Source organism: Protopterus annectens, chromosome 7.part0, assembly GCF_019279795.1.
Source record: "Protopterus annectens isolate FY-2018-M chromosome 7.part0, PAN1.0, whole genome shotgun sequence".
NCBI classification, from domain to species: Eukaryota; Metazoa; Chordata; order Ceratodontiformes; family Protopteridae; genus Protopterus; species Protopterus annectens.
Window position 1 is genome coordinate 216,325,817 of NC_056739.1, and position 13,026 is coordinate 216,338,842.

Consider the following 13,026-nt stretch of genomic DNA (forward strand, 5'->3'; position numbering starts at 1 on the left):
ACCTCCGGCCCCTGCTAAGCCTGATAGATACTACAGGGTCCCGGACACGCATTACCATTTGTATAAGGCTCCTTTTGCAGATCCGAGACTATCTCCCAAGGGCCTAAGGCTGTAGCAGCTACCTCTGCTAAAAACCCTCCCTCTGAAAGGGAATCCAGTTCCTTAGAGAGATGGGGTAAAAAAGTTTACACTTCTGCTACTCTTTCAGCTAGGGCCTTGAACTGTCAATTTCACATGATCCAGTATCAAGAATTTATGCTAGACCAGTTAACCAAAAAACTGTCCTCTGACGAAGCATTAGACAAAAAAATCTGTTCAGGAAATGGTACATAACATTCAGCAAGTTAGTAACCATTCTTTAAAATGCGGGTATGATGCACTGGAGGCTTCCTTTAGATCAGCCATGACTGGAACAGTTATCAGAAGGCATGCATGGTTGAAAGAGCAGGCCTTAACGGACCATGTCAAATCAAAACTATTAGATGCTCCCATGGACAAGGTCAATTTATTTGGTTCTCCTGCACAACAGGTACTGAAGAAGATGGAAGAGAAGGCAAAATCTGTACAAACAGTGAAAGATTTCTTACAGGTCCAACCTCCAAGGTTTAGCAGGAATTGGCCCTCCAAAAATTGGTCCTTTCCAGACTCCTCTAAAGCACAGAGAGGCAGGAATAGGCGTTCAAGAGGCAGAAACCAATCCAGGGGTGCCTAAAGGGGACGCCAGTGGCAGGGTAACAACCAGCGAGGCACAGAGGCAGCCACCACCACTGCAGCAGGACAATCACAGTGACTTGGCTCTGGCACCGCCTACCAGGGAACAACTAGAAGCACCCTTAGGCGGAAAGCTAGCTTTATTTTCAAAGAACTGGCATTACATCACAAGCGACAAGTGGATTTTGCAAACTATAGACCAAGGTTACAGGTTTCATTTCCATACTCTACCAGGAAAGAGAGGAATGCCAAACCTACCACCAACTCAAAAGGCAGAAGCTCTGAAACAAATATCTCAATTATTAAGGATGAGAGCTGTGGAAAAGGTACCATCTATGGAACAAGGAAAGGGATTTTACTCCAGACTCTTCCTGGTACCAAGAAAGGAGAGCAAATGGAGGCCTATTCTCGACCTGTCCGCTTTAAACACATTCCTCATTGTTCCAAAATTCAAAATGCTGACTCTACAGCAGCTTCTTCCCATGCTGGGCAAGGAGTCTTGGCTGGTAACTCTAGATCTCAAGGAGGCATACCTGCACGTCCCCATACGACCAAATTGCAGAAGATACCTCAGATTTCTTGCAGGATCAGAGCATTATCAATTCTCAGCATTGCCCTTTGGCTTATCTACTGCGCCCAGAGTGTTCACGAAATGCCTGGCATCAGTAATTGCTCATTGCAGGCTTCAGGGAATCCAAATTTACCCCTACCTGGACGACTGCCTGATACAAGCGGACAACAAAAACAAGCTAACAGAAGACTTACAAAGAGTCATTTACCTGCTACAAGCCCTGGGATATACAGTCAATATAAAAAAGTCAAGGCTGATACCATCTCAAAGAATAACATTTTTGGGTGCAGAGCTGGACACGTCAAAGCAAATGGCATTCCTAACTGTAGAAAAGCAGGAGCAACTACCTCTCTACTTCTTGGCATTAACAAAGCAGAACCATCTAACAGCAAGAAAAGTACTGCAAGCCCTGGGCTTCATGGCATCCTGCATAATTCTGGTCCCTCATGCCAGACTGCATATGAGAAAGCTACAGTGGTACCTAAAGAATTTATGGTCTCAACACAAGCATAGCCTAGAAACCAAAATTCCAATAATCCCATGCCTGAAGCAAGAGTTCCTATGGTGGGCTCAAGCCTGTCAATCAAACACAGGATTGCCCTTCTACAGCATTCAACCAAGCCAAACCATCACGACGGACGCCTCAGACCTCGGTTGGGGGGCCCACATGCTGGACAAGTGCATACAAGGCTTATGGACTCAAGACCAGCTGCACCTGCACATAAATCTAAAGGAAATGCTGGCAGTAAAATTGGCAATACAGACATTCAGACCATTTCTCCGAAAAGGTCAGTTGATGATAAGGACAGACAACACCACAGTTATGTGGTACATCAACAAACAGGGAGGCACACATTCATACCCTCTATGCCGGATGGCACTGGACCTATGGAATGTGGCTCTGAGCTACAACATTCAGTTACAAGCAATTTTTGTACCGGGAAAAGAAAACATTCTAGCAGACATATTAAGCAGGACTACCACGGATGCCCACGAATGGATGCTGCATCCGGACATATTCAAAGCCATTACAAGAAAATGGGGACTCCCAGAAATAGACTTATTTGCATCCCCACGCAATCACCAGCTAAAGAAATTCTGCACAAGGACGTACCACCCACTTGCTTGGAAGGTGGACTCCCTATCTTTCAGTTGAAAAAACCAGACAGCATATGCATTCCCACCACTTCCTTTGATGCACAAGGTGCTATTGAAGATCAAAGAGGACCGTCCAAGGATCATTCTGATAGCTCCAGACTGGCCAAGGCAACATTGGTACCCATTACTAAGGAGCATGTCTCGGGAACAAATATGGACACTACCCCTGGTTCCATTGCTGTTAACACAGAACAACTACAACATCCTGCATCCAAACCTGAAAACTCTGCAGCTGACTGCCTGGAACATTACATAAGATCAATTAACCCAAATTTATCCCAAAGGGTTAAAGACATTATCCTTGAGGCTCGCAGACCCTCAACAAGAAAAAATTATGCAGCAAAATGGAAAAGATATCTCATGTGGAGTACTGCAAAGGGAGAAGATGTGTCACTGGTAAGCATAGCCAACATCCTGGAATACTTGGCAGAGCTCTTCCACACAGGCCTGTCCTATTCTTCCATCAAGATACATGCATCAGCTATTTCAGCAGAATACAGCTTGGATCCTCCTGTCTTCTCACATCCTCTGCTCAGGCAGTTTCTGAGAGGAATTAAAAATGTAAAACCTCCTAGGAAACCACCATTGCCAGCATGGGACTTGAACTTTGTGTTAGAAAAATTGACACTTCCTCCTTTCGAACCAGCAGCAACAGCAGAATTACAATACTTCTCATGGAAGACTGCTTTCCTGCTGGCAATCACTTCAGCAAGAAGGGTATCTGAACTACAGGCATTAATGGCAGTGCAACCCTTCCTGATCTTCCATCAAGATAGAGTGTCCATGAGAACAAATCCTACATTTATGCCTAAGGTGGTATCCAGAGTGTCTTTAAATCAGGCTATCCACCTACCTACATTCTTCCCCAACTCACAGAACAGGGGAGAAAGACTGTTGCATACCTTGGATGTACATAGACAGTTACGCTACTACCTGGACAGGACCAAGGGCAATAGAAAAACTGACCAGCTACTGGTAGCATATGCAACAGGAAGGGAAGGAAAAGCAATTTCAAAACAGACAATCTCCAAGTGGATAGGAAATTGCATTAGATTTTGTTACTCCTACCATGGAAAGAAAACTCCAGAGAACATCAGGCCTCACTCTACAAGGGCTACAGCCACTACCACAGCTTTCTTACGAGGAGTGGCTACCAAGGACATTATAGAGGCTGCTACTTGGACCTCCGTGCATACATTTGCCAAGCATTATAATTTACCTTTATACTCTAGATCCCGAGCAGGTTTTGCCACTGCTGTTTTGCAAGGGATCCTAACTACACCATAATCTCTTTTTTCCTCCTCCCCTAGTTTGGCTATGGTATTCTACCCATTTGTAAGGACTGCAGATGCATCCTTGAAGGACATAGTACAGTTTTGTACCTACCATAAATGTAGATGTCCGATAGGAATGCATCTGCAGTCAGGATTACCCACCCGCCTTCCCCTCTGTGGTACTCCTAGGGTATTTGCCCATCTTATAGCTAGCTGGGGGGGGATCTTTTATGGTGTATTTGTTTGTATATATGTACATACATGCTTATTTTTTGTGTTTGCTCTCTACTATTTGGAAACATTGGCATTTATCCAAATTTAGCCTTCCAAGAGGGCACCTGGCATCTGGGGCAAGAAACACTGAGGAAAATGGCGTTGGCTGATGCCTTTATACCTGAAGAACTGCAGCTATGACGTCGGGTGAAGTGCGACACCAGCCGAGGCCAGACCTAGACTTTGGAATCCGGCCGACCAAAGGGCTGCCTGACGACAGGACAACCCATTTGTAAGGACTGCAGATGCATTCCTATCGGACATCTACATTTATGGTAGGTACAAAACTGTACTTTACCCTCCCTCCAACCCCCTGACTTCTGTTGACTGTACCTCTATTCTTGTTTGCTATGCCTAAAGCTTTTTGGTGTATTTGCTTTTTGTTGGAGGTGTAACCTTGTATATAATTGCTTCTCATTATGGGGGCACCTGACATTTGGGGCAAGAAAAACTGATGTAATGCCGTCGGCTGCATGCTTTATACCCCTGATTACATGGCGTCATGGAAGATGAGACCGCAACCGACGCAGGACCCAATACTTTAAGGCCGACTGAGGGCTACCTGCAAGCAGAAAACCCAAATGTGATGACTGCAACAGTGAATACACTCTAACATCTACATTTATGGTAAGTGTACACAACTGTACTTTCTCTAGCTATTGCCAGAATTTGTAAGACCTTTATCAAAATTACTTTTTTACTGAGACCTCCTATTATGCATCCTTCTCCTCTGTAGGATTTGATCTTGGTTCTTCAGGCCTTAGTTGCACCTCATTTCGAACCCGCCGCATCAGTTGATTTGAAATTCTTGCCGTGGAAGACAGCTTTCCTGACGGCTATCACTTCAGCCAGAAGAGTGTCGAAGCTTCAAGCCTTATGTATGAAATCCCCATACTTAGTTTTTCATAAGGATAGGGTGTGTCTCAGGACTATCCATTCTTTCCTTCCTAAAGTTGCTTCGGAGTCAATCAGTCTATTAATGTCCCAGTATTCTTCCATAACTTTCAAAATAAAGGAGAATACAAACTTTATTTGCTGGACGTTCACAGACACTTGCACTTTTACTTAAATAGGTCTAAACCCTTCCATAAGTCTGATCAGCTTTTTGTTTCCTTTGCTAAACCCTTTTTGGGGAAACCAGTTTCAAAGGTGACTCTTACTAGATGGATCTCTTTGTATTTTGCAGGCATATAAGAAACATGGATTACCAGAACCAGGCAGGGTTCATGCTCACTCTACTCGTTCTGTGGCTACTTTTGCTGCATTTTGGTCCTGAGTTTCCCTGGATGGCATTTGTTCAGCAGCTACCTGGGCTTCCTCTCGCACTTTTATTACTCATTATAAACTGGATATGGTGTCTAGAGGAAGGGCTTCTTTTGGTTCTGCAGTGCTCTGGAATATCCTTCCTTAAGGGCCTCCCAAGATTTTTGGTAGGTGGGGACTCTGTCCCAATGGTTGATCAAATGAAGTTAACTACTTCAAATAAAGAAGTTATGTACTCACCATAATGTTCCATCTGAGTAGTTGGATTTCATTTGTCAGCAACCTTCCCTCCCTCCTTACCTGAGACCTTTGGTGGTTTGTCTGTATTTTGGGCTCAGTGTCCTGGGTCTGGTGAGCCTTGTTTATGTATTCTGGTTAGGTTATGTCTCTTGGGTTGTTGTGTGTCACGCAGTGGGTGGCAAACTTGATCTGAGGATTGGAAGGAGGTTGCAGTGTAGTTTGGGTAAGGGGAGGAGCTTGGAGCTTGGTTCTTTAGCTTGGGAAGCTGATGGCTCGGATCCGAAACCCACAGGTTGCTGACAAATGAAGTCTACTCAGATGGAACGTTATGGTGAGTACATAACTTCTTTTTTTACTCCATATCTTCTGTAGCTGTAACTGCACTTATAAATTATGGTGCTCGTTGAGAGTTAGACTAGAGAAGATGGGAAATCAAGAATCCACATTGTCATGATAATTTGCAGTTTTGCATATTAGCCTTCAAAAATTACCCAAGTTTGACCTACATATTCTAATTGCTCTCTTCTCTTTGTGAAATTGTACATTACCCTGAACTGGCTAGATCGAACCAAACTATCATGGGAGGGTTTCAGAAGTATGGCAGTAATGTACATACCAGCACATAAGTATATAATGAATAACCATAGTAAGCATTCTATTTCCTAAAATATTGGAGTCTTCTCTTGGATCATATTTTGAAAGATTAACTGAATGTAGAATAACAAGTTATTGTGACTGTTTAATGAAAAAGAGCACAAAGCACTCACCCTCATGAGCTTTGTCACCTCTGTTCTGGTACTGTATCCATATTGAAAAAGTATGTCAACTGTGAAACAATATTAATTAGACAATGACTGTAGCACTATTTATTTGTATTTTTATTCATTTGTATTTACATGTATATTGTATATAGGATGTTGGCATATTTTTGTTGTAACACTGAAATTTCTCTTGATACATGATGTACTTTAACTATGTCTGAATTCTTAAAAAGACGATTGTACTGTATCTTGCATTATGGCTGCATTTTCTAACATGCATACAATACAAGAGAAGACAAATATTTAAAAAAAAAAAAAAAAAAAACTATTGAGGAGCAACAAAAAGTTAACTCCCAGAAATACTTAAAACCAAGATGGCACTACACAGAAGGCTGAATAGCTTAGTTTTGTCCCCCCCCCCAAGAGTCAGCGTAGTGGCAGAATTGAGTACAAATCTCAAAAATGAATGCAGAAAGACTTTTTTAAAGCTACAGTACAGCTTTCATTTTGTCTTGTTGTCCCGCTTGGCCTCTGATTTAGTAGCATTTCATGCGTCACCAGACATTTCCTTTCTGAAGCAAATGTTATCTAGATAGTGAAGTGCAAAATGGCTTTTTATTAACTTTAGTAGCTGCAGAATATTCTGTTTTTTCATATATGAGAGCGAGTTTAACCCTTATGAATTTATAGCAACTCTTTTATGGCAAAGCAAATGTGAAAGTTTGAACATTGATTTACATATACTTCTCTGGTGGGTGGATTTATAGTTGTCTAACCCTGTCTCACTGACAGGAGTATGGATGGTTTACTATCAGATATTAGAATTCACTGCATTCGAATGTTCAGATGTCCGAACAACATGTTTGAAAATCAGAACACCTAACACAGTAAATTCTGAACTAAGCATTTCAGTAAAGTCGAATGTCGAACATGTCGACTTTATTGAAATGCTGACATCTCTCTCAGCATTAAAACACACTTTTTGCAGGGGGGCTGCACCCCCCCCCTTCACCCCCCCCATGTGGGGGAGCTGTGCCCCCATCCTACTTATATGTACAAACTCCGAGATCGCACTACAGTGAGGGAAAGGGTACATTTCCCGATCCCCACTTCAGTGCGATCTGCACCACAATGTCGAACCTTGTAATAGTGAACGTTTGCTATTACAAGGTTCGACATTGTGGTGCTCGCATTTTCAGATATGCAGATTAGGTTTTGCACATGTCAATTTGAATATATGCTAGAAAACCGTATGGATATGAAGTGCAGTTAAGTTTACTGTTTATGTATGTTTTTTTTTTTTTTTGCAGCGAGTATTCAGGTGATATTGACGACCTAGAAATTGGAGATGCTGTAGAATACAGTCTAGCAAAAGGCAAAGGAAATAAAGTCAGCGCCGAGAGAGTTACAAAGATTAGCTCTGGTAAGTTGTAAACTGACACTGTGTGCATTTAAGCTTCTAATGACATTGCTTATTCAACAGTAATGGAAGTAGGATGACAAAAAGTGATGCTTTTTATGTGTAGGTATACATGTAGAGGATATGTTAACTCAAGACTTAAAATAGTTTGTTTATGGCTTATCGTAAGTTTGCTGACTTTAAAAGATGGTTATATGAGCAGCATCCTTAAATCTTTAAGCATGTTTTTTTTTTTCATTTTTGTTACTTAATCCTTGCGGCAGGGACAGTGAGTTCCTCCCATTACCTATTTGTCTCCCTCTAACCCCCCTCCCATTAACCAAGGACAGTGTTGTGGTAGGGGCGTGAGAGGCTGACTATCACAGCCTTCATCATCCCTTGTACCTGACTTTACCTCTGGCTTCATGCTGCATGGCCTGCCAAAGTAGGCCTTCCTACGTCTATCCCAGTGAATAACACATTACTGCTAGCCAGAATGCATGTCCAGCACTATGTACTACTTGGCATACCAGAAGACAAGTCTCTTCAAATGATGGTCTGCATTGGCTATTAATGCAGTGGATCATCTTGATAGGGAAATCAGTTTCTAACATAAAGTCCAAACATGTGCTTAACCTAATCTTGTTCCTTTGCTTAACCTTCCAATGCTTTGGCTCTTTTTCTAATTCTCTTCAGCAAATTCCATCACACTTGTCTGATTATCTTTGTGTTTCACTGTTGCAGTCATCACATTTGGGTTATCTGCTTGCTGTAGCCCTCAGTCGGCCTGATTATCAAAGTCTTGGGGTCCTAAGTCGGTTGCTGTCTCATCTTCCATTATGTCAGGTAGTCAGGGGTATAAAGCATGCAGCCAACACCATTACATTAGTCTTTCTTGCCGTGTGGTGCCCGAAGCAGAAGCAGTTAGCCAGTGCCAGTCGGCCAACTCCTGAAATATTCGTTTTCGAGTTTCAGAACCGAAGTCTTCAACTAAAGCTAAGTACCCCATTGGGGAAACTGTTTCTTGCTCTTAACCGATGTCAGTAAAAGTCAGTAATGGTATTTCTTGTGGAAAGCAAATACCTCATTAATATTTTCATTCGTACTGTGATGCCAGGGCGCTGGATAGATGGGGTAAGAAGGTATACACTTCTGCAACCTTGGCCATTAGGGCCTTAAACTGCCAGTCTCATATGTTAAAGTATCAGCAGCATATTATTGGATTGGTTAAACAAAAAATGTTGTTGATTCCTGACTGTGCTGAAAATAAGGATTTACAGGATTTAATGCATTCTGCTGAACAAGTTGGAAAACATACTTTACAATGTGGTTTTGATTCACTAGAGGCATCTTGCAGGGCTGCTGTCACTGGGTCTGTACTTAGAAAGCATGCTTGGCTTAAGGAGCAATCCTTGTCAGATCATGTTAAAGCTATATTGCTGGATACTCCCTTAAATCAGGACCGCCTGTTTGACAACAAAGCAGAAGAACTACTTAAAAAGATGGAGGAAAAAGCTGAATCTAAGCAAACTGTTAAAGATTTCCTGCAAGTACAGCCTCCAAGATTTAGTAGGCACTGGCTTCTAAGAATTGGTCCTTTCCTGCCTCGTCCAGACCTTCCTTCTCAGTCCAAGCCCAGAACCAGCAGAACACCCAGCAGTGGGAGGCTCCCACTTCCAAATCAGGCAGTAGTAACACCCCCCCCCCCCCCCCCATGGTAAACGGTCTCAATGACTTAACTTTTAAACTTCCAAGCCCTTCTCAACTGACTGCTCCTTTAGAGGGAAAGGTTGCTCTCCAGGCAAAAAACTGGGAACTCATTACCCAGGACAAATGGGTTTTAAATAGTCTCCCAAGGATACAGATTTCACTTCCACATGCCACCAACCCCAAACGGTTGGGCAGATCTACCCCCAAATCAGTGGGCAGAGGCTCAAAACCAAGTACTCTCTCTTAAGCATAAGGGCTATTCAAACTGTACCAGAAGAGGAAAAGGGACAAGGTTTCTACTCGAGACTTTTCCTGGTACCCAGAAAAGACAACTCATGGTGTTCTATCCTGAACCTTTCTATCCTAAACACTTTTTTGGTGATCCCAAAATTCAAGATGCTAACCCTTCACCAGTTGTTTCCTATGCAAGGCAAAGATGCCTGGTTGGCAACACTGGATCTAAAGAAAGCTTAACCTGCACATCCCAATCAGGGAATCTTGAAGATACCCACGCTTCAAAGCAGGCTACATGCACTATCAGTTCTCTGCACTGCTCTTTGGCTTATCTACTATGCCCAGGGTATTCACAAAGTGCCTAGCTCCAGTCATTGCATTTTGCAGGCAAAGAAATATTCAAATATACCCATACCTGGATGATTGTCTAATTCAGGCAGAAAGCCAGGACATACTTTTGAATCATCTGGCATTTGTACAAAAGGTGCTAACTTGTCTGGGGTACACCATAAATGAGAAGAAATCACATCTTGTACCCTGTCAACAAATTATATTCCTGGGAGCAAGCTTGAACACAACTTCCCAGATGTCTTTCCTCACGCCAGAGAAACAAATTCATTTGACAACTTACATCAAACTAATGGCCCCAAAAACCCTGCTATCTATAAGACAAATACTGCAAGCCTTGGGGTCCATGGCCTCCTGCGTTCTCCTAATTCCATATGCAAGACTGCATATGAGGAAACTGCAGTGGTATCTAAAAAGACTATGGTGTCAACCTTCTCAGGATCTAGAAGCAATGATTCCTGTCATACGTTGCATGCAGTTAGAGTTCCTTTGGTGGGCAGAGGCCTGCCACCAAATCAAGGGACTACCATTTTCTCTACCCCCTGCCGTCCAAACCCCAACAACAGACACATCAGACGATGCATGGGGGGCTCACCTGGCAGGGAAGTGCATTCAGGGCAAATGGAACCAAAGTCAAATGCACCTGCATATCAATGCATGTTAGCTGTATGGAATGCTCTGACAGCCTTCAAGGACCACATTCTTCCAGGACAATTAATGATAAAGACGGGCAACACCACTGTTATGTAGTACATAAGCAGGGGTGTACCCATTCATACCCTCTCTGCAGACTAGCCATGGCAATGTGGAACACAGCCGTGAGCTACCAAGTTTATCTACTGGCTCATTTCCTGCTAGGAAAGCTAAATGCACTGGCAGACTAAGCAGAAATCTCAGTGACCCACACGAGTGGAAAGTGGAACTAAAGACTTTCAACATGTTGTTAAACAAATGGGGGAGCCCAGATATAGACCTATTTGCCTCCCCCAGAACTAATAATTGGACAAATTCTGCACATCTGTTTATGCTTTTCCTCCTCAGCCTGTCCTCTCCAAAGTACTCCTAAAGATCAAACAGGACAAACCAAGGACGATACCGATTGCACCAGACTGGCCTCGCCAACACTGGGTACACCCTCTTGCGCAGTGTCACTGCTGGCTCCATGGCACCTGCCTCAGACCCCTATCCTTCTGTCTCAGCAGGAGGGCCAGATTCTGCATCTTCAGCTTCAAACCCTGAACTTGGCAGCCTGGTTAATTACCTAATCTCTCCTTTACCATCCCTCAGTAAACAAGTGTTGGATGTCATTTTGGTGGCAAGGAGGCCTAGTACTAGAAAATCTTATGCTGAAAAATGGAAAAGATTCTATTCCTGGAACCAAACTCAAGGGATGGGAACAGCAGCGCCAAATTTACCTCAGATTCTTAAATACTTACTGAGATGCTTCACAAGGGCCTTTCTTTTTCCTCCATCAAAATTCATGCCTCAGCCATTTCAGCTCATTACAACACAGAACCAACACAGAACCAACACTCTTCTCTCATCCACTGCTGAAGCAGTTCCTTAGAAGAGCCAAAAATTTAAGACCACCCAGGAGAGCCCCAACTCCAGCCTGGGACCATAACTTTGTATTGGAAAAACTCACTGTACCTCCTTTTGATCCAGCTGCAAGTGTAGAGTTAAAATTTCTTTCTTGGAAAACAGCCTTCCTTTTAGCAATCACTTCAGCATGAAGGGTATCTGTATTACAGGCCCTTATGGCAGTGAAGCCTTTCATCATCTTTCATGCAAACAGACTGTCCTTCAGGACCAATCCCTCCTTCATGGCCAAGGTAGTATCCAGTGTGGCTCTTAAACAGTTCATTTATTTGCCAACCTTTTCTAATCCACAGAACAGAGAGGAACGGATACTGCACTCCTTAGGTTTGCACAGACAACTTAGATTTTACTTGGACAGGACTAAACCTCAACGGAAATCTGAACAACTGCTGGTGGCATTTGCTGCAGGGGCAGAGGGGAAGGCCATTTCAAAGCAAACCATTTCTAAATGGATAAGCCATTGCATTCATTTCTGCTACAAGCACCATGGAAAACCTATCCCACAAGGGGATAAGACCACACACAGCCAGGGCTGCCTCTATCTCTACAGCGTTTCTCAGAGGTGTCCCTACCAGGGACATCCTAGAAGCTGCTACTTCTGCTAGTTCTGCAGGTACTTTCACCAAACATTACCATTTGCCAATTTTCTCTAAATCCAGAGCTGGCTTTGCCACTGCAGTCTTGCAGTGCCTTTTAGCTGGTCCTAATGTTATCTAAATTCCTCCTCCCATCCTTAGCTTTGGGAATCTACCCAAATGTGATGACTGCACCAGTGAAACACGAAGAACATAGTACAGTTGAGTACAATTACCATAAATGTAGATGTTCGAGTGTATTCACTGTTGCAGTCCTGGTTACCCTCCCTCCAGCCCCCTGACTTCTTTTGGCTATACCTCTGTTCTCCTTTACTATTCTTAAAAGCTTTTTGGTGTATTTGCTTTTTTATTGGAGGTATAAGCTTGCATGTATATATTTAATTGCTTCCCTTAGGGGGGGCACCTGACATCTGGGGCAAGAAAAACGAATGTAATGGCGTCTGCTGCAGACTTTATACCCCTGACTACCTGACGTCTTGGAAGATGAAGACAGCAACTGACGCAGGACCCAGGACTTAATCAGGCCGACTGAGAGCTACTGCAAGCAGATAACCCAAATGTGATGACTGCAGCAGTGAATACACTTGAACATCTACATTTATGGTAAGTGTACACAACTGTACTTTTCCTGTACCCCTATTTTCAATCATCTCTGTTGGTAAAACATCCTTTCTCCTTTTCTGCTGTGGATTACTTCTTAGAAAACTTTGTGCTTCTTAATAAAATTCTATATGGTAATGGATGATGATTTTTATGTTCATGTTCACTGTTGCAGTCCTGACTATTGGGATTTCCTGCTGTGAAAACCCACAGCTGACCTGATTACCAGAGAAAAATCTTTGACTCCCAGGCTGGTGGGTGCCCTGACTGACGTCAGTACATTCTGGTA

General features: G+C 43.1%; 1 protein-coding gene across 1 annotated transcript in view; it reads left to right on the plus strand.

Moving 5' to 3' along the window:
• The window catches only part of CSDE1 (cold shock domain containing E1), a 2,062,269-nt gene that overhangs the window by 1,556,509 nt on the left and 492,734 nt on the right, over positions 1 to 13,026 (plus strand). The window contains exon 14 of the mRNA XM_044076154.1: positions 7,562 to 7,674. Coding sequence (XP_043932089.1) covers positions 7,562 to 7,674 — 113 coding nt within the window. The remainder of the gene's footprint in view (positions 1 to 7,561; positions 7,675 to 13,026) is intronic.